Source organism: Capricornis sumatraensis, chromosome X (assembly GCF_032405125.1).
Source record: "Capricornis sumatraensis isolate serow.1 chromosome X, serow.2, whole genome shotgun sequence".
Lineage (NCBI taxonomy): Eukaryota > Metazoa > Chordata > Mammalia > Artiodactyla > Bovidae > Capricornis > Capricornis sumatraensis.
This window is the reverse complement of record NC_091092.1, coordinates 75,006,582-75,030,715: the sequence shown is the minus strand read 5'-3', so window position 1 is coordinate 75,030,715 and position 24,134 is coordinate 75,006,582. Positions and strand designations below refer to the sequence as shown.

General features: G+C 37.4%; 1 protein-coding gene across 1 annotated transcript in view; it reads right to left on the bottom strand.

The window, feature by feature from the left end:
• Positions 1-24,134, bottom strand: part of ZDHHC15 (zinc finger DHHC-type palmitoyltransferase 15) — a 100,914-nt gene that overhangs the window by 30,611 nt on the left and 46,169 nt on the right. Inside the window, exons 5-10 of the mRNA XM_068963194.1 lie at positions 18,423-18,492; positions 16,786-16,818; positions 15,954-16,074; positions 11,061-11,193; positions 9,072-9,198; positions 6,860-6,963 (exon numbers count right to left, since the gene is read on the bottom strand). Of these exons, the coding sequence (XP_068819295.1) occupies positions 6,860-6,963; positions 9,072-9,198; positions 11,061-11,193; positions 15,954-16,074; positions 16,786-16,818; positions 18,423-18,492 (588 nt within the window). The remainder of the gene's footprint in view (positions 1-6,859; positions 6,964-9,071; positions 9,199-11,060; positions 11,194-15,953; positions 16,075-16,785; positions 16,819-18,422; positions 18,493-24,134) is intronic.

Below are 24,134 nucleotides of genomic sequence, written 5' to 3'. Positions count from 1 at the left end.
AAATCATCAGTGAATTCTGTGAAGTTTGCAGGATACAAAATTAATAGGCAGAAATATGCTGCATTTCTATACACTGAGAAGGAAAGATCACAAAGAAAAATTAGGGAAACAGTCCCATTTACCATCACATCAAGAAGAATAAAATACCTACGAATAAACTTACTGTGTGGATCACAATCAGTTCAGTTCAGTTCAGTCGCTCAGTCATGTCCGACTGTTTGCAACCCCATGAATCGCAGCACGCCAGGCCTCCCTGTCCATCACCAACTCCCGGAGTTCACTCAGACTCATGTCAGGCGATTCAGTGATGCCATCCAGCCATCTCATCCTCGGTCGTCCCCTTCTCCTCATGCCCCCAATCCCTCCCAGCATCAGAGTCTTTGCCAATGAGTCAACTCTTCGCATGAAGTGGCCAAAGTACTGGAGTTTCAGCTTTAGCATCATTCCTTCCAAAGAAATCCCAGGGCTGATCTCCTTCAGAATGGACTGGTTGGATCTCCTTGCAGTCCAAGGGACTCTCAAGAGTCTTCTCCAACACCACAGTTCAAAAGAATCAATTCTTTGGCGCTCAGCTCTCTTCACAGTCCAACTCACACATCCATACATGACTACTGGAAAAACCATAGCCTTGATGAGACGGACCTTTTTTGGAAAAGTAATGTCTCTGCTTTTGAATATGCTATCTAGGTTGGTCATAACTTTTCTTCCAAGTAGTAAGCGTCTTTTAATTTCATGGCTGCAATCCCCATCTGCAGTGATTTTGGAGCCCCCAAAAATAAAGTCTGACACTGTTTCCACTGTTTCCCCATCTATTTCCCATGAAGTGATGGGACCAGATGCCATGATCTTTGTTTTCTGAATGTTGAGCTTTGAGCCAACTTTTTCACTCTCCTCTTTCACTTTCATCAAGAGGCTTTTTAGTTCCTCTTCACTTTCTGCCATAAGGGTGGTGTCATCTGCATATCTGAGCTTATTGATATTTCTCCCGGCAATCTTGGTTCCAGCTTGTGCTTCTTCCAGCCCAGCTTTTCTCATGATGTACTCTGCATATAAGTTAAATAAGCAGGGTGACAATATACAGCCTTGATGTACTCCTTTTCCTATTTGGAACCAGTCTGTTGTTCCATGTCCAGTTCTAACTGTTGCTTCCTGACCTGCATATGGGTTTCTCAAGAGGCAGGTCAGGTGGTCTTGTATTCCCATCTCTTTCAGAATTTTCCACAGTTTATTGTGATCCACACAGTAAAAGGCTTTGGCATAGTCAATAAAGCAGAAATAGATGCTTTTCTGGAACTCTCTTGCTTTTAAGATGATCCAGCAGATGTTGGCAATTTGATTTCTGGTTCCACTGCCTTTTCTAAAACCAGCTTGAATAACAGGAAGTTCACGGTTCATGTACTGCTGAAGTCTGGCTTGGAGAATTTTGAGCATTACTTTACTAGCGTGTGAGATGAGTGCAATTGTGTGGTAGTTTGAGCATTCTTTGACATTGCCTTTCTTTGGGATTGGAATGAAAACTGACCTTTTCCAGTCCTGTGGCCAATGCCGAGTTTTCCAAATTTGCTGGCATATTGAGTGCAGCACTTTCACAGCATCATCTTTCAGGATTTGAAATATCTCAACTGGAATTCCATCACCTCCACTAGCTTTGTTTGTAGCGATGCTTTCTAAGGCCAACTTGACTTCACATTCCATGATGCCTGGCTCTGGGTGAGTGATCACGCCATCATGATTATCTGGGTCTTGAAGATCTTTTTTGCACAGTTCTTCCGTGTATTCCTGCCACGTCTTCTTAATATCTTGGTCCATACCATTTCTGTCCTTTATTGAGCCCATCTTTGCATGAAATGTTCCCTTGGTATCTCTAATTTTCTTGAAGAGTTCTCTAGTCTTTTCCATTCTGTTGTTTTCCTCCATTTTTTTGCACTGATGCCTGAGGAAGGCTTTCTTATCTCTTCTTGCTATTCTTTGGAACTCTGCATTCAGATGCTTATATCTTTCCTTTCTCCTTTGCTTTTTGCTTCTCTTCTTTTCCCAGCTATTTGTAAGGGCTCCTCAGACAGCCATTTTGCTTTTTTGCATTTCTTTTCCATGGGGATGGTCTGGATCCCTGTCTCCTGTACAATATCACGAACCTCTGTCCATAGTTCATCAGGCACTCTATCAGATCTAGTCCCTTAAATCTATTTCTCACTTCCACTGTATAACCATAAGGGATTTGATTTAAGTCATACCTGAATGGTCTAGTGGTTTTCCCTACTTTCTTCAATTTAAGTCTGAATTTGGTAATAAGGAGTTCATGATCTGGGCCACAGTCAGCTCCTGGTCTTGTTTTTGTTGACTGTATAGAGCTTCTCCATCTTTGGCTGCAAAGAAGATAATCAATCTGATTTCGGTCATAGTGGAGAGGTCTGACAGAATGTGGTCCACTGGAGAAGGGAATGGCAAACCACTTCAGCATTCTTGCCTTGAGAACCCCACGAACAGTATGAAAAGGCAAAATGATAGGATACTGAAAGAGGAACTCCCCAGGTCAGTAGGTGCCCAATATACTACTGGAGATCAGTGGAGAAATAACTCCAGAAAGAATGAAGGGATGGAAGCAAAGCAAAAACAATACCCAGTTGTGGACGTGACTGGTGATAGAAGCAAGGTCTGATGCTGTAAAGAGCAATATTGCATAGGAACCTGGAATGTCAGGTCCATGAATCAAGGCAAACTGGAAGTGGTCAAACAGGAGATGGCAAGAGTGAATGTCAACATTCTAGGAATCAGCGAACTAAAATAGACTGGAATGGGTGAATTTAACTCAGATGACCATTATATCTACTACTGTAGGCAGGAATCCCTTAGAAGAAATGGAGTAGCCAACATGGTCAACAAAAGAGTCCAAAATGCAGTACTTGGACGCAGTCTCAAAAGTGACAGAATGATCTCTGTTCGTTTCCAAGGCAAACCATTCAATATCACAGTAATCCAAGTCTATGCCCCAACCAGTAATGCTGAAGAAGCTAACGTTGAACGGTTCTATGAAGACCTACAAGACCTTTTAGAACTAATACCCAAAAAAGATGTCCTTTTCATTATAGGGGATGGAATGCAAAAGTAGGAAGTCAAGAAACACCTGGAGTAACAGGCAAATTTGGCCTTGGAATACAGAATGAAGCAGGGCAAAGGCTAATAGAGTTTTGCCAAGAAAATGCACTGGTCATAGCAATCACCCTCTTCCAGCAACACAAGAGAAGACTCTACACATGGATATCACCAGATGGTCAACACCAAAATCAGATTGATTTACCTCCTAGGATATTCAAATTAAAACAATAATAAACAAATGTCCAAGTAATATTTCATTGTATATATGTACCACATCTTTATCATCTATTAATATATGTGGAATCTAGAAAAATGGTACAGATGATCTTATTTGCAAAAAGAAGTTGAGACACCAAGAGGGAGGTGGGATGGGATTAATTGGGAAATTGAGATTGACATATAGACACTATTGATGCTATGTATAAAATAGAGAACTAATGAGAACATACTATATAACTCAGAGAACTCTACTCAGTGCTCTGTGTGATCTAAATGGGAAGAAATCCAAAAAGGAGGGGATATATCAATATGTATAGCTGATTCGCTTTGCTGTACAGTAGAAACTAACACAACATTGTAAAGCAATGTTCAATACTATACTTAAATAAAAATTAATAAAATTAAAAAATAAAAGCAAAAGATAAGCAAATTGGACTTAACTAAACTTAAAAGCTTTTGCACAGCAAAGGAAACCATAAAGAAAATGAAAAGACAGCCTACAGAATGGGAGAAAATATTTGCATATGAAGAGACCAACAACAGATTAATCTAAAAAATATAAAAACAGCACGTGTAGCTCAATACCAAACAAACAAACAACCCAATCAGAAAATAGTCAGAAGATCTAAAGATACATTTCTCCCAATAAGATATACAGATGGCCAAAAAGTACATGAAAAAAATGCTCACTATTGCTAATTATTAGGCAAATGCAGATCAAAACTACAATAAGGTATCATCTCACACTGGTCAGAATGGTCATCATCAAAAAGTCAACAAACAATAAAAGCTGGAGATAGGATGTGAAGAAAAGGGAACTACACTGTTGGTGGGAATGAAAATTGGTGCAGCCACTATGGAGAACAGTATGGAGGTTCTTTGAAAAATTAAAAGTAGAGTTACCATATGATCTAGCAATCCCACTCCTGGGCATATATCTGGAGAAAACCATAATTTCAAAAGATACATCCACCCCAAAGTTCATATCAGCACTGTTAATATTTAGAATAGCCAGGACATGGAAGCAATCTAAATATCCATTAACAGGGGAATGAATAAAGATGTGGTGTATATATACACACAATGGAATATTACTCAGACATAAAAGGAGAGAAATAATGCCATTTGAAGCAACGTAGATGGAACTAGAGATGATCATATTAAGTGAAGTAGGTCAGACAATGACAAATACCAAGTGATATCATTTATTTGTACAATCCAAAAAATGATAAAAATCAACTTTTTTACACAACAGACTCACAGACTTAAAAAGCAAGCTAATGGTTACCAAAGGGGAAAGGTGAAGGGAGGTTTAAATTAGGAGTTTGGGATTAACATATACATACTACTGTAGTGTTGGAGAAGACTCTTGAGAGTCCCTTGGTCTGCAAGGAGATCCAACCAGTCCATCCTAAAGGAAATTAGTCCTGAATGTTCATTGGAAGGACTGATGCTGAAGCTGAAACTCCAATACTTTGGCCTCCTGATGCCAAGAGCTGACTCATTTGAAAAGACTCTGATGCTGGGAGGGATTGGGGGCAGGAGGAGAAGGGGATGACAGAGGATGAGATGGCTGGATGGCATCACCAACTCAATGGACATGAGTTTGAGTAAACTCTGGGAGTTGGTGATGGACAGCGAGGCCTGGCATGCTGCAGTCCATGGGGTTGCAGAGTCGGACACGACTGAGAGACTGAACTGAACTATATATAAAATAGGTTAGTAGTGAGAAACTACTGTAGAGCACAGGGAACTCTACTCAATATTCTGTAATAACCCATATGGGAAAATAATCTGAAAAAGAATTGATATATGTTATTTGTATAACTGAATCACTTTGCTGTATACCTGAAAGTAACACAACACTGTAAATTAGCTATGGTGGTGGTGGTTTAGTTGCTAAGTCATGTCTGACTCTTGTGACCCCATGGACTGTAGCCCACCAGGCTCCTCTGTCCATGGGATATTCCAGGCAAGAATACTGGAGTGGGTTGCCATTTCCTTCTCCAGGGGATCTTCCTGACCCAGGAATCGAACCCAGGTCTCCTGCATTGCAGGCAGATTCTTTACCGACTGAGCTATGAGGGAAGTCATAAATTAGCTATACTCCAATATAAAATAAAAATTAAATTAAAAAAGATGAAAAATTAGGGTAATAAGTGATGAAATGGTCAGAATTTGCTGTGGTAGTCAAATGGGATTTTATTCTATATATGTTTTATTACTTCAATCATTCATATGTTTATGAATTATTTATATTGTTAAAATTAATAAAAAAGTCATAAGAACCACAGAAAATCTTCTCAGAACAATACATCGATCTGTCACTTTTCATTTGTGGATTTTTTTCTATGCATGTATATACATTAATCTCATCCGAGAAATCTCTTTAATCTCTTGACTTCATAAAGGTGTTTCTTTACCTCATATGTTGCTGTACTAAAATAAGGCTGGCATCTACCTACTGTACAGCCCAGGGTACTATACTCAGTATTTTGTAATAACGTACAAGGGAAAAGAGTCAGAGTTAGCAGGGGGAGGTAAAGGGAGTTGCTTGTGTTAATAAGTTCTTTGGACTGGGTAAGAGCTCCTTCCTTTTTCTATCTATAGATTTGGCACCATTTTGTCTTACTTAGTCCTAGAGACAGTGCCTTATTCTAAAACTGGACTTCTGGTAGAGAAACAACTAGATATCTAACTGGGGAAACATTTAGATAGGCTTGTTTTCCACCTCTTCCCATCTCGATGCCTTTCCAGGTCCTTATTCAGCTGTATTCATTCCAGGTATAGTTTGTGATAACTACTACAAGTTCCCACTCAAAATTTCTGTCAGTTACTGCATTATTGGGACCAGCCTGGTACTAACAACATAAATAAATGTTGGAGGCACAGAAGTAAGCATAATATCACATGAAGACAAAGAATAGGTGGCAATGGAATACATGACATGAGAACTTAACTTTTAGCTCTTCACCAAAAAATCTCAAGATGACTCAATAATTTGATGGGAGAAGCATGGAGAACAAAGTTCTGTTTATTTTACCTTTGAGGGCTGCCTTTTAGAAAAGTATACTACATGGATGTGTAGCCTTGTTCATATATACTATCATTTATTTTTTCATGCATTAGACAATTCTAAATGGGAATGAGATTTTAAAGGAAATGTAACCAATGTGCATGAATCAGGGTAGAGTTGTTGCCCAATGATTGCATCAATTCAAGAAAAGCACTACAAGTTACACTGGCAGAATTGTTCACAAACATGTTTATTATGTTTCCTGATCTATCTGATTGGTTATAAGTTATAATATCACAAACTGGCAAGAAACCTTTCAAGCTGTCATCTAATCCTACCTAAGCCACCTATATTTGCTAAACAAATCTGGCTATACTTGCCTTTCTCCATCCAAACAGCACTTATGAGGTTGACATGCTTGCATAATCTTTCTGTACACTCCATTCCCACTATACCACATTAGTTGTGTTAACATAGTCTTTATTAGTCTATTGAGTGGAGAAAAGACTTCCTTCTCAACCTACTTACCTTGGTTGTCATCCTCATTTTCTTCCCAGGGCTCTTCATTTGCTAGCAATGGGTTCTGTGATTCATTCATAGACCTCATAGGGAAGGAGTGTCCATCACCAGGGCTGGTGGGAAAATGAAGGCAGTGAGATCTTGCAGCCTAGACTTTTTGTGAAGGTAGGAGGGAGGTTCTTAGAAATATTTAAACCCTTTAGCTTATTGGCTAAAGTCAAACTGGAATAGGCTCTTATAATAGCATCATTTAGTTACTCTATTGCTCTCAATTTCTATATCTCATTTGTTTGTCTGAATCAGTGTTGACTGTTTTTGTTTTTAAGCAGCTCTTTAACTTGCTTCTCACAATGCCCAGTATAGCAAAATGCACATGTAGCAAGTTTCATAAATATAATTTAATGATGATTCCAATTTATACCCCGTTATATTATTGCTTTGGCTCTAAATTTTCAAGAAAAATTAGCAGATTCAGAGTCATTGAATTCAGTGGAGATAAGCTGCTGTTAATTGGTGATAAATAATAATGATGTCTGAATGCCCTATTATTTCGCTTGTATGACAGAAAAGTTATTAAGGGCTGGGGGGAAAGCACCAGAGTGAGGCATTTCTTAGAGTGCAGATTCTGGGGGGCTATTATCCTACCTCAGAATTGATAGTTCTCTACAGAGGATGTAACTACACTGATTATAAGTGAGTGGGCTTTGATTTTTTCTCTTGTTCTTTATTTCAAAGAAGACTCATTGAAACTTCCCTTTGGTGGAGTGATTGTGTGTGTGTTTGTGTATGTATGTGTGTGAGTGGGGTGTAAATAATTGCTGGTAATAGTTATTAACCAACATAATGCACTAACACAGATTTATCTTGTGATTTATAGCCAGGGCAGTAGGATATACCACAGCTCTTAAATAAATGAACCTGTAAAATATTAACCAGTACAGAGGAACTATTAGGGCAATTCTCTTCATGAGAATTTTTTCTCAATTACCAGCAAAGTTTCCTCAAATAAATGAACAAATGGATGTCTGAAGAATGGATCTAAAAGGAGACTGAAAGAAGGCTATAAGCTTTACACCAGAGCTAGTTTGTTGATGGTAGTTTAATCTGCTACATGAAGTCACTCAGAGGACACAAGCTCATCTCTCCTTTACCGGTTTCCCTTCATTCTTGCTGAAACTATAAGAATTACCTACAGTCCCTAAATCAATCTTTGTTTGTTCTTAAATTAAAAATTTAATCCAAAACTATGAAAAGTGAAGACAAGAGAAATAATTTCTAAGACTATATCACACATAGCACTAAAAGCATTTGGAGGTATATTTTCCCTCTGTTTCTTTTCTCTTTATATTTGTATATATCAAAAAACATAAGAATTCCATGTCTATTGTTCTACTAATTGAATTTCTGGGAATTTTGCTAAAGCTAGAGATAAACTAGACACAAAAATGTCCATTATGCTATTATTTCCAGCCAATAATTAGGTAACAACCTAAACATCTAACAATATGAGAAATTGCTGTCTTTAGTCACTCAGTCAAGTCCAACTCTTTGCGACCCCATTGACTGTACCCCACCAGGTTCCTCTGTCCATGGGATATATATATATATATTTATATTTATATTCACATATATATTTTTTCCCACTGGATGGAATATGACATAGTCAAAGGTAATGGTTATAACGACTATGTCACAATAAGGGGAAATGTTCACTGTATTTTAAGTGAAAAATGTAAAACTCAAAATAGTATGTATACTGTGATTAAAAATACATACAAATATATATAGGAAAAATCGGTTGTTTACAAAATTCACTTATAAATGACTTGTACCAGTTTACACTGCCACAAACAAAGCATAAGAATGCTTATTTTATCACACCCTCACCTCCTGATTTATCTTCCCCAGTGGCTCAGCCAGTAAAGAATCCACCTGCAATGTGGGAGACCTCGGTTCGATTCCTTGGTTGGGAAGATCCCCTGGAGAAGGGAATGGCTACCCACTCCAGTATTCTGGCCTGGAGAATTCCATGGATTGACTCTTGCAAAGAGTCAGACATGACTGAACAACTTTCACTTTCACTAACCTAGTAATAAAAAACTCGGGAAATAAATAGAGTTTTACATTGAACAGATATCTACTGCATAATACCATCAAAATTAGATTGCCACTTCAAGTCATGGTCCCACATCAACTTCTTTCACTGGTAATAATTACCTACCTAGACCCAATAGGTATCAACCAGAACTTCTTATTATCTCCAAACACTTGCTGGATATTTTTGACGAAGCCAAGGTTGAACCCATTTTTCTCTGGGCCGCTCATAAACACTGGAGTACAGAAGGCCTCTAGGGAAGGGCAGGGAAATTGAAGAAAAGAAGAGAGCAATAATCAGGACTATTATAATTTTACAGTTCTCCATAAATGTGACTTGTTTCTATGGTGTCTTTCTGCTGTGGTACCGTAGGCCTCTCATTCTTAGTTATTGCTAAATTATTTAGTAAAAACTAGCATAATTGCTTTACTACAAAGCAAGTTTTTACTAAATGCAAAGAATTGGCACTCTTTTTTTTAAAGGCAGAAGAAACAGGAAGAATTGGCACTCTTTTTTTTAAAGGCAGAAGAAACAGGATGATAGAAATCAATGAACAGTAATGGAATGGTATGTATTTTGTACTGCATGTAAGGAGTGAAAGACCAAATCTGAGTGCTTTACTTGAGTCTAAATTGTAATAACAGCCAAATGGTCTCTATATTTAGAGCTGGTGCCAAAATAATGACATATAAACAGTAATGACACTGATTTGGTTTTGAAACACTTCAGAAATGAAGATGTTCACACTGAAGCCTACAATGTAAGAAACTGAGTTTTACTCCAGAAAAAATGTCAATGAGTGAACTATAATTACCTCAATGACTATAGAAATTGGACCATGTTAGTGCACTTTATTTTTAGATACACATTTATCCCATTAAGCAAACATTTTCACTGTTGGATTCTGGCTGCATCTAGTCATTTGCTTTTTGTTCTTTTTTCAGATTCTGTTCTCATGAAGCTTTTAGTACTTCTCTATATTGTGGCTAATCTTTAAACCAAGTGTGCTAATCTACCACCCTAGCAACTAAGTGCTTCATATATATTTGGTTTAGAAAATAAGTGCAAATACTTCTTAGCTGTCATAATTATTAGCAAATAAATTCCAAAAACATAGTGGCTTTCACACTATACTTTCCTCAAATTTACTTTGGCTAAACATTCAACATTTAGACATTTTCTCCTTAACCCTCATGCATTGATTTGTATACAGTATAAATATTTGTTTCACCATGAAAACAACTGTTATACTGGATCCATCAGAAATATACTTCTACAAATAACAGCCCAGAGTATAGTGTAATGGAAAATTTTTCATTTCTTGTGCTCATTTTCTATAGACTCACTTGTTCAATGTGTTTATCTCATTCCCACAGTCCCTACACAGCTCCTTGATAACTGTAGATATTCAATGATTTGTTGGTTTACATTCTCTCTCAGGAGAACGTTTTTAGAAGTGCTCAATAAGATTTTTCTGTCTTTATGACCTTGACCTCTCTCTGCCTTCTGATGTTCCCTTCTGTGCTGATTCTTTCCTGCACTCCCTTATGTGAACACCTTTCAGAAATTTTTATGCTGCAAATCTAGGGAGCTACCTGGAGAAGGAAATGGCAACTCACTCCAGTATTCTTGCCTAGAAAATCCCATGGACAGAGGAGCCTGGTAGGCTACAGTCCATGGGGTTGCAAAGATCCGACAGTACTGAGCGACTACACTTTATTAGCCAGTGTGTATGTGTTAGTCGCTCAGTCGTGTCTGACTCTTTGTGACCCCATGGACTGTAGCCTGCCAGGCTTCTCTGTTCACAGGATTCTCAAGGCAAGAATACTGGAGTAGGTTGCCATTTCCTTCTCCAGCTATTACCCAGTATGAACTATAAAAAGCAGTGGCCACTTTTTATGTGAGGTTTTATTCACTAATGCTCTTTAGTCTGTAAGTTTCATTTACTATGGCTTTCCGTGTTTACATCTGTCCCTGTTTGGAGGCAAAGAAATGTCATTGCAGCTAAAATGCTTCATTCAAAGTTTTTCTCTTCCTTGAGAACAATCCACTGGTCACAGGGATATATATTCATATGTTTTCTTTTTTCTTCCTAGTCTTAATATCCAATCTTACCTAAGGTGGTTTTGTTTCTGCTGACAAGCCAACAATGGTAACCAAAGAGAATCACAAGGCTGACAAAAAACATGCAGGCCACAAAGAGGAGAAAAAGGACATGGAACTTAGAGCGAACACCAGGCAATTCCCCCTAGAAAAGAAATAATAAACAAACAGAAACAAAGGATTAAAGTTGTAAGGTTTGGGTAGTTTTTCTGTATTGGTTAGTACTTTTTTCATATATATATATAATTAAAAATGGATTTTGTATAAGTTTTACAAAACAGTTCTTTCTGTGGATAACCATTCCATATTATGGATATGCTTTTGGCCTATACAGCCTAAATGGATCTTTGCTTAAGTGCAGTTCAGTGTAAAATAGAGCATATAATGTGTCAGTTAGAAAAGAGTAATGCTAAAACAGTATGCTCAGGACATAATTAGTATACAATTTCTTAAAGCTTGTACTCCATTTAGTTTGTAAATTATGAGTGATTAGCTAGAGGTGATCTTGAGGTCATATCATATGGTTCATCCTCTTGCCTCAAAGGTGGCTTACTCTGGAATACTTTATATGTCATGTTTCTTTGGATGTATGTATGTTGAAAATGTCACAGCGATATATGTATGAAGTTAAAATACATAGGTAGTATTTTTAAATGTTCTACCTGTAAGTCATGACCTGATCTTAAAACTACTGCAAATTTTATGTGTTTTTTAAATAGCTGAATGTGCTGGTATGTTACATCCTATGAAACAGCTGTTTAGACAGTAAAATCAAGTAAGATTTGACAGGCAATTGTAGAAGTAGGTAGCTAAAGATTTTCACACTTAGTTGAGACATCTTATTTTCCATATGGCAACAGTTTTTTTTTTTTTTTTTTAATGCAGCCCCTCTTGCCTGGAAAACCCCATGGACAGAGGAGCCTGGAAGGCTGCAGTCCATGGGGTCACTGAGGGTCGGACATGACTGAGTGACTTCACTTTCACTTTTCATTTTCATGCATTGGAGAAGGAAATGGCAACCCACTCTAGTGTTCTTGCCTGGAGAATCCCAGGGATGGGGGAGCCTGGTGGGCTGCTGTCTATGGGGTCTCACAGAGTCAGACATGACTGAAGTGACTTAGCAGCAGCAGCATACTAGAATGAATGTTCTAAAGTTCTATAGCATGCACAGAATGTAACATTTTGTCTTCTAAAGAGAACCTTAGAAAACATTTTCAATTTTGGAGTAAGCAATTGGGAGAATGACTTTTCTTTATTTCCCTTTTCCTGTGCTGATGATTGTTTTGGTATGATGAATTGCTTTGAAATATTTCCAAATGCTCTTGAGTAATAAAGGTGATTCTTGGTTAAAGTGGACCTTGATATTAGGATCTAGTTCTACTACAGTTTGGAAAGAGAAAATTAAGGCTTAGAAACAGTTGGCAAATTCGGATAGTACAGTTTTTTTCTTCTTTTTGAAAGAAGAATGTTTGAAGGATGAAGATAAGAGGAAGTAAACTAGTCAGATGCTTTCAGCTGAGGGGTGGTTTAGGTGAAATGTACCTGGGGGAAGAGTACTCCAGGATATAGCAACACCAAGGACTTTGACCGTCAGGAACTTTTATGTGAAGCTCTCTTTTGAAATGATCCCTCTACAAAATCTTGGCTTAACCACTCAAATTTAATTTAATTGATTTTTCTTTCATTCATTTCAAATTTATAGGAAAGAATTTGCAGTGGTTTTTGACTGGCTGGACTTTTGTTTTCAAAATGTCTACTTTTTTATATTTTAAAGCTCACATTTATTTTACTTATCTTTCATGTTTAAATGGACAATAGCAAATGGCTAGGTAGCAGGGACTGATATAAAGTCAGTTTACACTCTGAGTAGCTGAACTGAGAGTCTTTCCTCCCTGAATTGCTCCTACAGAAATCTCTTCTGTCTGCCAAAGCATATCTACTGTGTTGTCCTTTGATAAACTCCTTAGATATTTAGCTTTTTTGATAGAAGAAAGTGACCCTATGTTCAAAGTTACCTTCTCAGGAGATAACCAAGCTAAATTACTCAAAGCAATAACCACTAGAAGCAGTTCAGGGGAATACAGGTAGAATAATACTATCATCTCAGTTCTAGTGGGAGAGGGAGAGGGTGGGATGATTTGGGAGAATGGCATTGCAACATGTATACTATCAGGTAAGAAACGAATCGCCAGTCTATGTTCGATACAGGATACAGGATGCTTGGGGCTGGTGCATGGGGATGATCCAGAGAGATGATATGGGGTGGGAGGCGGGAGGGGGGTTCAGGATTGGGAACTCATGTACACCCATGGCTGATTCATGTCAATGTATGGCAAAACCAATACAGTATTGTAAAGCAAAATAAAGTAAAAATAAAAATTAAAAAAAATAAAAATAAAAGAATTCTATGTCTCTATGAAGAGATTCTTGGCCCCATGTGAGAGGTGTATATTATTACTTTTTCATAAAGCAAATATCAATTTCCTATCAAAGTAGCTACTCTTAAGTTAACATTGAGAGGAGAACCACAATCTGATGGTCTTCTTCTGAATTATGTATTCCAAAGGAGGTAGAACTTCTTTATAGCAGGATCATAATGGGAAATAAGACATGGTACAGTGTTTAAGATTACTGGGCTGAGAGTCAGTTCAAGTTCTCGCTTTGAAACTTAGAAGCTGGGTGATCCTGAACAAGTCACTTAGCTACTATGACCCTCAGTTTATAATATTTAAATGAGACTAATACTTCCTTCTACTTACTTCACAAGGTTGTGGTGAGGATAAGATGAGATAATAGATATGAAAGTGCTTTGAAAATGGTAAAGTACCATACAAATGGAGGTTGCTGTTCTTAGGAACACAGCTAATCTCCTTGATATATGGTTTTTAAAATACATGGCACCATTTACTTTTCATTTTAGGGGAAGACTCAATTTAAACTGAGAAAGCCATCTTTAAACCACACCAAAGTGCTCTCTGGCTAGAGAGGCTGCAAAGAAGCACTTCTCTGAACTGTCAATGCCCTTTTCATGATGAAGGCAAGCCAGGGCATGTTTCCTTGCCTCTCATCTGTCAGGTATGAGGTAGTCTATTGCAGAGAGAAAAAATGAAGGAATAGAAAAAGGAGAGGTCTATGTTTACCTCAGATAGTGCTTGTGAATACTGGTGGACTTCTGAAGATTAATTCATATCCAGATATTATCTTTTAAGAGTAAAAGAAGCATACTGCACTGGGCTAGCATTATGGTATTTGATTACTGGCTAGGTAGGAGGGCCCAAGGCAAATGTATGAAATACAACTAGTTCTTTAACAGTAGCTTACTGTATCAAGGACCAAGTAAAGTCTGTAGTGAAGACCAAGGCTGATACTTTCCCTGCTGAACTGGATGCAGGAGATTTTCTTTATGGTCAGTGTAGTCGTTCAGTATGTGAAGAGAATGCCAAACAGGCAATGGAAACCTGGGCAGCAGATAAGAGATCCTGTGATGTGGAAAGCAGCCAAAGAAGAGACACAAGGATGATGACGCATTTTGTATTTTGGGAAAATTTGTGAGAAAACTTCACTTCTGCTTATACTTTTGTATTCCTGAGTTGAAGATTTTGATATGCATTGTATAATTACTGATTCTTAATGTTATTAGATATGGGAATTGATTAAGCAAGTTGAGGGGAGAATGGAAAGTCCATACTTCTGTAATTTTCTACACTAGTACAGATGAAAGTACTAATTAATAATTTATATATTCTCAGCTATTTAGATTCTTACTGCCTTGTCTTTCTCCTTTTTTCTCCAGTTTTTGATAACCTAGATTCCAGTCACTTGCTTTACCTCTTCACTTGAGGTGAGATATTCCTGTTATACAGGCTCTTGTTCAGTTCCTAAAGTAATAACTAGTAGCTCTGCCCACAACTTTTTTTTGCTATACCAGTTCATTTTGGAAAGCCCTCATCATGTAAGGTTATTTCTTAATAATTGTAGTTGTGGGAAAGACATATATTCTGGAGTTCTTTGGCATGAAATTTTAAAAATATATATATTTTACTATACTGTTGTCAGATCCTGTAAACATATATGAACTGAAAATCTGCCTTCAATTCTTTTGGGAATAGATGCAATATAACTGATATCTTCAAGCAGAAGAAAGGTGAAAGGATTTTTTAAAAAATATTTCATTATAATTATTGGAATCATGTTTTGAAAGGTAAAGTACTTTCAAAATCTGTTTCATTTGATCTTGGCAAAGAGCCAGTGAAGCAGGTAGCGGAGCCAGTATGAGAACTCAGTTATCCTAAAAGCCAACCCAGAGTTTGTCAAAGTTCAAATAAGTTCCTTAATAGTGAGAGACTGGAAAAACAAGTTCATGTCTCACTTATTTATTCCTTTTCATTTGGTCTTTTGTGAAGATGACTTAATGAATCTTTCCGATAGGAATAGGAATCCAATAGGAATTAAATCTCCTTTGAACAGGGAATTAGAAAGTATTTTCTGGCAATGAGGGAGTACTTCATCAGCCTTTGTCTCAGGAAACTAGGGATTTAGAATTAGTTTCAACATTTTTCAAACCTAAAATTGGTAAGAAGTAGATTTTTAAAACTTGATTAGATAAATACATTGTAAAGAATCAGTAAGAGTAAAGAGATTAGGTTCCTGGAGGCCCAACAAGGTTCTCATATGTAATGGTAAATTGTTTAGCTGACATCTAAATAACAGCCTCCTAAATCTCAGAATATTTAACATGGGAGACTCGTTTACTGTTTCTTCCTTTCTGATTAATTCAGTATTAACTACTAAAAAATGTTAAAAAAAAAAAAGTAATTTGAACAAGGTGGCAGATGGGAGCAGGTGTGTATTTATTCTGGGGGGGAGGGACCAGAAGGGGGAACCCTTCTGGACTATTTAACTTACTCTCCAGTATTTGATGAAATAGCTGAAGACCGTTGTAGCAATGTACAGGCAATAGAGAACAGAATAAGCTAAGAACTGAAGGAAGAATTTATAGTTGGAAAATCCAATGCAGTTATTAACCCTAAAAAAGGGGGGGGGAAAAAAAGAAAAACATTTGAAATCAGGATCCATTGATTTAGAACACACTGAGAGACAGTGAAATATGTTACCCCTGCTGCTTCATTTTCTGCTGTACAGAAAACAGAAATTGAAGTCCCTTAATAGGAACAGATTGGAAAAATAAGTTCATGTCTCACTTGTTTTTCCTTTTATTTATAGACACAGAAACACCTGGCCTATATAATAGGTTCCTGACACACCCAAGCAAACCTGGATCTTGGATTCTGAAAACCTACTAGAATCTCAGCAACTATACTTACTATAGTATGGTCTATTCTCTTTATCATGGTTTCATACTGGTTCTCTGGGTCAGATATACAAAATTTGGAAAAGAATTGCTTAAATTAGTAATCTAAAGTATTTCAAACATCAAAATGCTAAAAACAGAACTGAACTGTGTAATATCAAAGAGAACTATTTGTGCTCTCTTTCATTATTATAGCTAATGGACAAGAGACCATTAATTCTGTGACACCAGGAATTCATTGTCACACCATTGGTGGTATATTTATTCTTGCTTTAAAACGTTATGCCTTCCCTGTTACCTACATAAATACAAAGCTCAATGAATTTTGGTAGCAGAAACAGGCATTTTACAACTATGTTTAGGAAAGTAGGCATATTGAGCAACTTTGACCCTATTAGATGAGAGAAATGAATCAAAAGGACATACCATGGGCAATGATGGTCCATTTTTAAAACACACCTACAAAAGGAACAAAATACAGTGTGATAAATTTCAGAATTGAATTCAAGGTATCCAGCAGTATTTTTTACATGGTACCAGTACACTCATTCCTAGATTTCTACTATAGCTTCTCCAAAACTATTGTGTCCTCAGTTGTTCCTAGGATAAGCCAATCACCAAACTTTAGGATCTTGTTGGCAGCAAGTTACATGCCTAAAATTCAAACTTTAAAGGCCACTGGGTACTATAGGATATTGACACAGAGAATAGGTGCAAGATATCTCCCCTAACTTTACTTACTTAGTTGAATAAAAGTATAAAATAAAACATAACCACAGCCTGTGCTTGAATCAAGGTTAAGAGAAACATGGATGAAACAAGCACTTAACAAAGACATGAAGATTATATTTATTAACATAAAACTGGGATTTTTCAAAGCTGAAGGAATTTGAGTAATAAAATTAAGTAGCACTTAGAACCCCAAAGATAAAATTATTATCCATGCCCACATGGGCTTCCCTGATGGCTCAGTTGGTAAAGAATCCGCCTGTAATGCGGGAGACCCAGGTTCGATTTCTGGGTTGGGAAGATTCCCTGGAGAAGGGAAAGGCTACCCACTCCAGTATTCTGCCCTGGAGAATTTCATGGATTGTACAATCCATAGGGTCACAAAGAGTCGAACACTATTCAGCAACTTTTACATATTGATATAAGAAAATTATTGAATAAATAAATGAGGGAGAAGAGACAACTCTCCCATGTAGAGGAAGTCCACATAATTTTTGCAGATATTGTGCCTTCAGGGTGGGGTGGGGGGAGGATAACATTCCTTTAGTGTTGGCTGCACACCGAAACTTCCTTCTACAGAGTACATTATAGAAGACAGGGTGGAGGAAGAGTAGCTTTACAGTGGAAAAATCCACAAACACTCCTCAGTCAGATGATTAGCACTGCAGTGATAAGTTATGTCTATAGTGTTTACCCTTGATATGATTCAATGAAAATGACTCTTAACCTCTCTAGTGTTCCTCTCCCAAAAGACATTACCCAAATCTAATCATGAGAAAAATATCACACAAATCCTGAGAGTATTCTACAAAATATCTGACAATTCTAAAAACTGTCAAGGTTATCAAAAATAAGTAAAGTCTGAGAAACTGTCACAGCTAAGAGGAGCCTATGAAGACATGACAACTAAACAGTAACCTGGAACAGAAGAAGGATATCAGAGAAAAACTGAGGAAATCTAAATAGTGTATGGACTTTGGTTAAAAATTTTTTAAAAATTAATGTTGGTTCATTAATTTTCACAAATGCACCATATTAACACAAGATAATAATAGGGAAAATGGTACAGGACATATGAAAACTATGCTTACAATAATTCTATAAATCTAAAACTGTTCTCAAATAAAATGTTTATTTTTAAAAATGTGGTTTGATTTCTCTTTCTTATCTTTAGAATAGTTTGAATCATCATCATCTCTATTAGGGTATTTGGCATGTACTCATGATTGAAAGAAAATGCTCTTTAGGATCAACATATTAGGATAAATCACTTGATTGTCAAGGCAACCATCAGTGGTCAAGCTCAGCCCAGGGGAATTATGGCTGTCACTTACATGGCACAGACAGAACAGTGGTGGCAGCGATCCGGCTTTATCAAATGGCACCGGTCACAGAATCTTACAGCTACAGGAAAAATAAGGTAGTTAGCATTGGTTAGGGATCAATAAGACACCAAATATCTTACTAGCCTATCTAGATGACTTGTTATACACTGATTACAGGTACCCAAACTCACCTCATTTCAAGTAAACAAGCAAAAGATCACATAAGACAATTGTGGTGTGTATTTTTTCCCTGTTGGATAGATCTTAAAAGCACCTTTTGGAGGATGAGTGTAGGGGGAAAAGTTTTCATATCTGGATATCTGATCATAAAATTCTGTATTATGAAACAGACTATACTGTCAATTACTTGAGTTATTTTGGGGAAATCATTTACTCTCTGTTTACTCCAAGTTTCCTATATGAAAACAGAACTCATCATTTATCTCCTGTCTCCAGAGTTCAGACTGTATCAAGAGGATGGTTATTAGAATAAGAATTTGAATAATAGAAGAGACATTCTAGAACAATTAGTTCAATTGACCATTCTGCAGATAAAGAAAATAAAGACCTGAGCCATATCAAGTGACTTATACAAAGTCACATAGTAAGCAAGTGGCAGTGGCAGGGCTGTGACTTGTAGAGTTTTCATGACCCTTTATTTCAGGATTCTCTTCACTTTGTAAATATGATATAAATAATATTTCTCCTTCCCTCTCTACCTTCTTCCTTCTTTTCTTTATTTCCTTAGATAAAAGACAGTTTCCTTTCCTTCTAATTTTCTCTGTGTTCATTGACAGAGTATGCCTGTTTAATATGATTATTAAGTTTAGCAAAATTATGAATAATTTGAGCTAATATAAAAATTCCATCTAAAGTGTACCTTAAGCACACATAACTGATTCAACATAATGAACTATTCATTCAGCAGAGTTTCTGTGTTCATTCTACAACAGACATGCACGTTTAGGTCCTTCAGCATGTTTTTTAAAATATGGTCAAATGCCACTATCAAGTTTAAGCCATTATCACTTCTAATTTAGAAGACTGCAATAATTACTAATTATTCACTTTGCTTTCATTCTTGCCCCTTCACAATACATTCTTTACAGAATAGCCAAATGATCTGTCAAATACTAAATCAGATCTTATCACTCTCCACTAAAAACCTTCAATGGATTTTCAATACTCTTAGCATGGTAAGTCCCCCTGTTTTTTGGCCATGCTGTGTGGCTTGCAGGATCTTAGTTTCCCAATCAGGGACTGAGCCTGGCCCCAGCAACTGAAAGCACTGAGTCCTAACAACTGGACCACCAGGGAATTTTTGCAAGTAATTTATTCTTATTTGAGTCACAGATAATATGACATTGCCTCAGAGAAGCCCTCTCTATTACTGTGTATCAGGGATGTGAACAAATGCTTCAATGGTTAAGGGAAGACTGATTAATGAAGAAGCTCAGGATTCATGCCTTGTTAAAACAGGCACTACCACTTGGCTCTAGCTAATTTTTGCCCCTAGGAAATACAGAGAGAATGTTGCCAGTGTCTGAGTTTTCAAAAGAAGTCAGAAATGTGGATTTTCATGAAGAAATATTCGAATTGTTAAAAATTAGTAAAAAATGCAAAGTATTAAAGGAAATATAAGAGATCAGACAGAATACATCTCTGGGTCCAACACATCCCACATAACTCTAGTTTGTAATCTATTCTCTGTCACACCATTCTGCTTACTACTGTTTGGAATTATATAGAAAGTTTCCTGACCTTTCCTTTTCACCAATACTTCAGTATGCATAGAGACTTTTTAAAAACCAGCATGCAATAATGCTCTAACAAAATGAACAATAAATGTTTAAATACAGTGGAAGTGAGAAATAGATTTAATGGACTTGATCTGATAGAGTGCCTGATGAACTATAGACGAAGGTTCGTGACATTCTACAGGAGACAGGGATCAAGACCATCCCCATGGAAAAGAAATGCAAAAAAGTAAAATGGCTGTCTGGGGAGGCCTTATAAATAGCTGTGAAAAGAAGAGAAGTGAAAACCAAAGGAGAAAAGGAAAGATATAGGCATCTGAATGCAGAGTTTCAAAGAATAGCAAGAAGAGATAAGAAAGCCTTCCTCAGCGATCAATGCAAAGAAATAGAGGAAAACAACATAATGGGAAAGACTAGAGATCTCTTCAAGAAAATTAGAGATACCAAGATGAGAAGCCTATATGCAGGTCAGGAAGCAACAGTTAGAACTGGACATGGAACAACAGGCTGGTTCCAAATAGGAAAAGGAGTACGTCAAGGATGTATATTGTCACCCTGCTTATTTAACTTCTATGCAGAGTACATCATGAGAAATGCTGGGCTGAAAGAAGCACAAGCTGGAATCAAGATTGCTGGGAGAAATATCAATGACCTCAGATATACAGATGACACCACCCTTTCGGCAGAAAGTGAAGAGGAACTAAAAATCCTCTTGATGAAAGTGAAAGAGGAGAGTGATAAAGATGGCTGAAAGCTCAACGTTTAGAAAACGAAGATCATGGCATCTGGTCCCATCACTATATGGGAAATAGATGGGGAAACAGTGGAAACAGTGTCAGACTTTATTTTTTTGGGCTCCAAAATCACTGCAGATGGTGACTGCAGCCATGAAATTAAAAGACGCTTACTCCTTGGAAAGAGTAAAGTAATGCTCAAAATTCTCCAAGCCAGGCTTCAGCAATACGGGAACCGTGAACTCCCTGATGTTCAAGCTGGTTTTAGAAAATGCAGAGGAAACAGAGATCAAATTGCCAACATCCGCTGGATAATGGGAAAAGCAAGAGAGTTCCAGAAAAACATCTATTTCTGCTTTATTGACTATGCCAAAGCCTTTGACTGTGTGGATCAAAATGAACTGTGGAAAATTCTGAAAGAGATGGGAATACCAGACCACCTGACCCACCTCTTGAGAAATCTGTATGCAGGTCAGGAAGCAACAGTTAGAACTGGACATGGAACAACAGACTGGTTCCAAATAGGAAAAGGAGTACGGCAAGGCTGTATATTGTCACCCTGCTTATTTAACTTCTATGCAGAGTACATCATGAGAAACGCTGGACTGGAAGAAACACAAGCTGGAATCAAGATTGCCGGGAGAAATATCAATAACCTCAGATATGCAGATGACACCATCCTTATGGCAGAAAGTGAAGAGGAACTAAAAAGCCTCTTGATGAAAGTGAAAGAGGAGAACGAAAAAGTTGGCTTAAAGCTCAACATTCAGAAAATGAAGATCATGGCATCCGGTCCCATCACTTCATGGGAAATAGATGGGGAAACAGTGGAAACAGTGTCAGACTTTATTTTTTTGGTCTCCAAAATCACTGCAGATGGTGATTGCAGCCATGACATTAAAAGACACACCTTGGAAGAAAAGTTATGAGCAACCTAGATACTATATTCAAAAGCAGAGACATTACTTTGCCGACTAAAGTCTGAGACTCAATGGACGTGAGTCTGAGTGAACTCCGCGAGATGGTGATGAACAAGGAGGCCTGGCGTGCTGTGATTCATGGGGTCGCAAAGAGTCAGACACGACTGAGCGACTGAACTAACTTCTTGGAAGGAAAGTTATGACCAACCTAGGTAACATATTGTAAAGCAGAGACATTACTTTGCCAACAAAGTTCCATGTAGTCAAGGCTATGGTTTTTCTAGTAGTCATGCATGGATGTGAGAGTTGGACTGTGAAGAAAGCTGAGCACCGAAAATTGATGCTTTTGAACTGTGGTGTTGAAGAAGACTCTTGAGAGTCCCTTGGATTGCAAGGAGATCCAACCAGTCCATTCTGAAGGAGATCAGCCCTGGGATTTCTTTGGAAGGAATGATGCTGAAGCTGAAACTCCAGTACTTTGGCCACCTCATGCAAAGAGTTGACTCATTGGAAAAGACCCTGATGCTGGGAGGGATTGCGGGCAGGAGGAGAAGGGGATGACAGAGGATGAGATGGCTGGATGGTATCACCTACTCGATGGACAGGAGTTTGAATGAACTCCAGGAGATGGTGATGCACAGGGAGGCCTGGCGTGCTGAGATTCATGGGGTTGCAAAGAGTCGGACACGACTGAGCTACTGAACTGAACTGAACGGAATATCTACATTATATTGAAACATCCCCATTGGCATATGTGACCTTAATAAATATTTGTTGAACAAGTAAATGATAAATAGATGAACATAGACGTTTAACAGTACTTCCCAAACCGTGAAACATGATCTTCCTTATTAGAAACATTAGAATTACTTGTCAAAAAAACCCTTGGTTTTCTTTTCCCTTTTTAGGACCTTTATTCATTTATTTATTCTTGTCATTTAATCATCAAGGTAACTTTTTTATACAGGCAGTATTAACCCCATTTAATAGGGGAAGAAACTGGGGACTCAGAAAGGTCAATTGCTGAATGTCACTTAGGGAGGAATAAGTAAGACTTTTCAGTGTTATCACTAGCTATTTTTTATATTTGGAATCTTGAAAAATAGTATAGATGATCTTATTTGTAAATCAGTAATAGCAATACTGACATAGAGAAAAAAACCTTAGTTTTCAAATTTTATAAGGTGAATTATTCAGCTAGTATTGTTCCACTCATGCAGAAGAAAACTAACAATAAGACTCCATAGTGAATATCAATGAAGAAAAATGAAGACATATCTCTGCACAAACACTTGTACCAGAATTTTCATAGCAGATTTACTCATAATAGCTGAGTATTGGAAACAACCCAAATGAGCATCAACTGGTAAATGATAAACAAATTATGATATTCATACAATGAAATACTACTCAGCAATAAAAGGAATGAAATACACAAGAATGTGAATGAATCTCAAGAACATTATGCTGAATAAAAGAAGCCAGATACAACAGTACATATTGTGATTCCATTTATACAAAATTCTAGAGTAGGTAGAACTAATAACTGGTAGAAAGCTCTTAGAATAGTGGTTGCCTTTGGCGGTGGTGGTGGGACTGATTGGGAAGGAGCATGAGAGAGCTTTCTGTGGTGTGGTAATGTTTACAGAGGTTTTGGTTACACAGGTGTATACATTTGTCAAAACACTGAATCTGTTAAGTGTCAAAACACTTAAGATCTGTGCATGTTTTTTTTTTGTATGTAAATTTCACCCAAAAAAGAATAATAAACTATTTAGGTGGATCTTGGGTACTTTTCCATGGGGATGGTCTTGATCCCTGTCTCTTGTACAATGTTACAAACCTCAGTCCATAGTTCATCAGGCACTATATCAGATCTAGTCCCTTAAATGTATTTCTCACTTCCACTGTAAAATCATAAGGAATTTTATTTAGGTCATACCTGAATGGTCTAGTGGTTTTCCCTACTTTCTTCAATTTAAGTCTGAATTTGGTAATAAGGAGTTCATGATTTGAGCCACAGTCAGCTCCCGGTCTTGTTTTTCCTGACTGTATAGAGCTTCTCCATCTTTGACTGCAAAGAATATAATCAATCTGATTTCGGTGTTGACCATCTGGTGAGTCTTCTCTTGTGTTGCTGGAAGAGGGTGTTTGCTATGACCAGTGTATTCTTTTGGCAAAATTCTATTAGCCTTTGCCCTGCTTCATTCCATATTCAAAGGCCAAATTGCCTGTTACTCCAGGTGTTTCTTGACTTCCTACTTTTGCATTCCAGTCCCCTATAATGAAAAGGACATCTTTTATGGGTGT